At 35.8% G+C, this 2500-nt stretch overlaps 1 protein-coding gene across 1 annotated transcript in view; it reads right to left on the bottom strand.

Moving 5' to 3' along the window:
- The window catches only part of LOC130137253 (protein Ycf2), an 8491-nt gene that overhangs the window by 3345 nt on the left and 2646 nt on the right, over positions 1–2500 (bottom strand). The window contains exon 1 of the mRNA XM_056308059.1: positions 1–2500. This exon is cut by the window's left edge and continues 3345 nt beyond it; it is cut by the window's right edge and continues 2646 nt beyond it. Coding sequence (XP_056164034.1) covers positions 1–2500 — 2500 coding nt within the window.

The following is a 2500-nucleotide window of genomic DNA, read 5'->3' as shown; positions in this document are numbered from 1 at the left end:
CTCAATATCGATATCATCAATAAGAAAACCTTTAGGCTTGTTATCCAGGAACTTGTTCAGAAATACTGTAATGAAAGGAACATAGGAGTTTGTCGCTAGGTATTTGACCAAATAGGATCGTCCAGTTCCTATAGAACCTATTACTAAAATACCCCTAGAGGGGGATAGGGCTAAGCGGAGCGAAAAGGGTTTTCCATGAGATGTGAAATGAAAACTATTAGCCCCACACGAGGTTTGTGAATAAGTGATTGTCTGATAATGAGCAAGGAATATCCGTCTTTCTGCTAAACAGAATGTATTGAACTCATAATTCATTAGATACTTTTTATGAATGTCAACTAAGTATCGTAAGTAAATTGCTCCCGGTTGTTCAATCATTTGATAACCAGAGTCATTCTTTGATAAATGATCACTATGAGTCAAACTCAATAGAATTTGATCAATCCTTTTTTCTGTCGTTAAGGTGGAAAACTGAACCAAGAATTCTCTTTCTTTATCATCAATCGAATCACTGTTCGCGACCCAGGATTCTATTTTATCATCAATCCAATCACCGTTCACATTTTTTCTTTTTCTTATCAATGAATAGATCTCTTTACTTGTATGACTTAGATGTCTCGTCTTTTTCGAAAAAGTGATTCGATGGATGGGATTTGGTATGATACTTATGAGATCGATGAGATTGATATTCAAATATTTCTTCTTAGAACGTATTGATTTGACCCCATAAGCGGGACCACCACCCCATAGCATGTTGCCGCCAGAAGCAGAACCCCGTATTTCTTCTAGAGAATCTCCTAATTTTTCCAGAGCAACTAGAAAGAGATTCTTTAACCAGAAAGAATTCAGTTCAGATGTAGGGTACCTATCCAGAAGTTTTCGCAACTCCATCATGTATGATGGAATCATCCAAGATTTGACCTTTTCGAACTCTGTCTGTAACTCACTATAGGCTCGGGAAACAAAGAGAAGATGTGTACGAACGATATATGTAGCAACAAGAAGAAGGAAAAGGATTGAATAGAGGAACTCCCGAACATTTGGAGATCTCAGATGGGTCGATATCAATGGTGACTCATTATTTCGATGAATCATTTCTTCGGACAGAAGAAGATTATGTAAACACTTACTCGAAATCTCACTTATCAGATTCCATTGTGGAAGACAGAATTTTTTCTGAAGAATTTGCCATGATATATCTGATCCATGCATAATATCATGAAAAATGGATACAAATTTTTGACTGCTACTTAGTATCGGCAATAGGTCTGAAAAAGTATCTAAAAATATCCAATTTAGATATTTGTACCCTGTCGAGGTAAGGAACCATGGCATATATGTTTGGAATAGATTCCATTTTGAGAGAGTTGAAAAAGCACTATCTCGTTGAAAGGTTCTATACATCTGTCCTTTCTCAACGCATTTCTTTAGACAAAGACTCCGTTTTTTCCTCTTTTCGGATGGTAAATATTTCTCAGAACATGGAGTGTGAATCAAACCCATGTTTGAATTGAAATTGAGATACTGATACAAGTTCTTCCCTTCTGAATCAGATAGATTCATATCGGAAAGAGGTTGACAATAAGTTCTTTCAAAATTGACTATTTGTCCCTCTGTTAGAGGTGTTCCAGAAATGTCTGCGATCGAGTAAATAGCTCTACGAACTAATGGATCGGATCGAATTGCAAAATGGAAAGATTTGTACAAGTTAGACCTTTCGTCACCACTTTGTGGAAAATCGTTAGGTATGAATATGTTAGATACCTGTGACTCGATTGGTGAAATAGTATCTCTCTCCAAAAAAGCGTATTTTTTTTTACCGCCGCACAAAGAAAATATTTGGTTGCGAATGAATAAGATATTGAGGAATTGTCCATATGTAAAATCATAATTATTGATACGGGCCCTTTCCACATAAAAGGGGAATCTTTTGTTACAATAGAAGCAGAAGTGATGTGGATTATTCAAGAATCGAAGTCGATTTGCTTTATAAAAAGAAGATATCAATGAACTTCTATGAAATGGTTTCACGGGATTCAGCCAATTGTCTTGATCGTGGGATATCATTGAGAAATAGGAATCCGTGTTATCAAAAGATTTCCTGCGATTATTTCTAGTATGGAATGAGTCAATCATCCACTTTGGTATCTTATTGAACAAAAATGGTGATATTGTTCCTCCATTGATCAAGAATTTCGATTTTTGGGAAGTATCATGATCATCCAATAATAATGGTTTCCATTTTTTCAAATGAACGATTTGAAGACCTATTGATTCTAACAACTGATTGCAGAGTTGATCATTCGGACCTTTCAATTCATAGACGTGGATCTCGGACCTATGAATGGGGGTATTCCCGAAACTCACAAAGAAAAAAGGAAGTGAGTTAGACAAAAAAAGAAGAAACTTGGACAAAAAGAGAAGTAACTTGGACAAAACGAAACGAAGTGACTTAGACAAATCTTTTTTGTCGATAACCTCAGACCAATCAATCGAATAT

This window comes from Syzygium oleosum, unplaced genomic scaffold, assembly GCF_021117445.2.
Source record: "Syzygium oleosum isolate NSW1041296 unplaced genomic scaffold, Sole_v2.1 Sole_v2.66, whole genome shotgun sequence".
NCBI lineage: Eukaryota > Viridiplantae > Streptophyta > Magnoliopsida > Myrtales > Myrtaceae > Syzygium > Syzygium oleosum.
The sequence above is the reverse complement of the archived record's forward strand: the minus strand, read 5'-3'. Positions and strand labels throughout refer to the sequence as shown.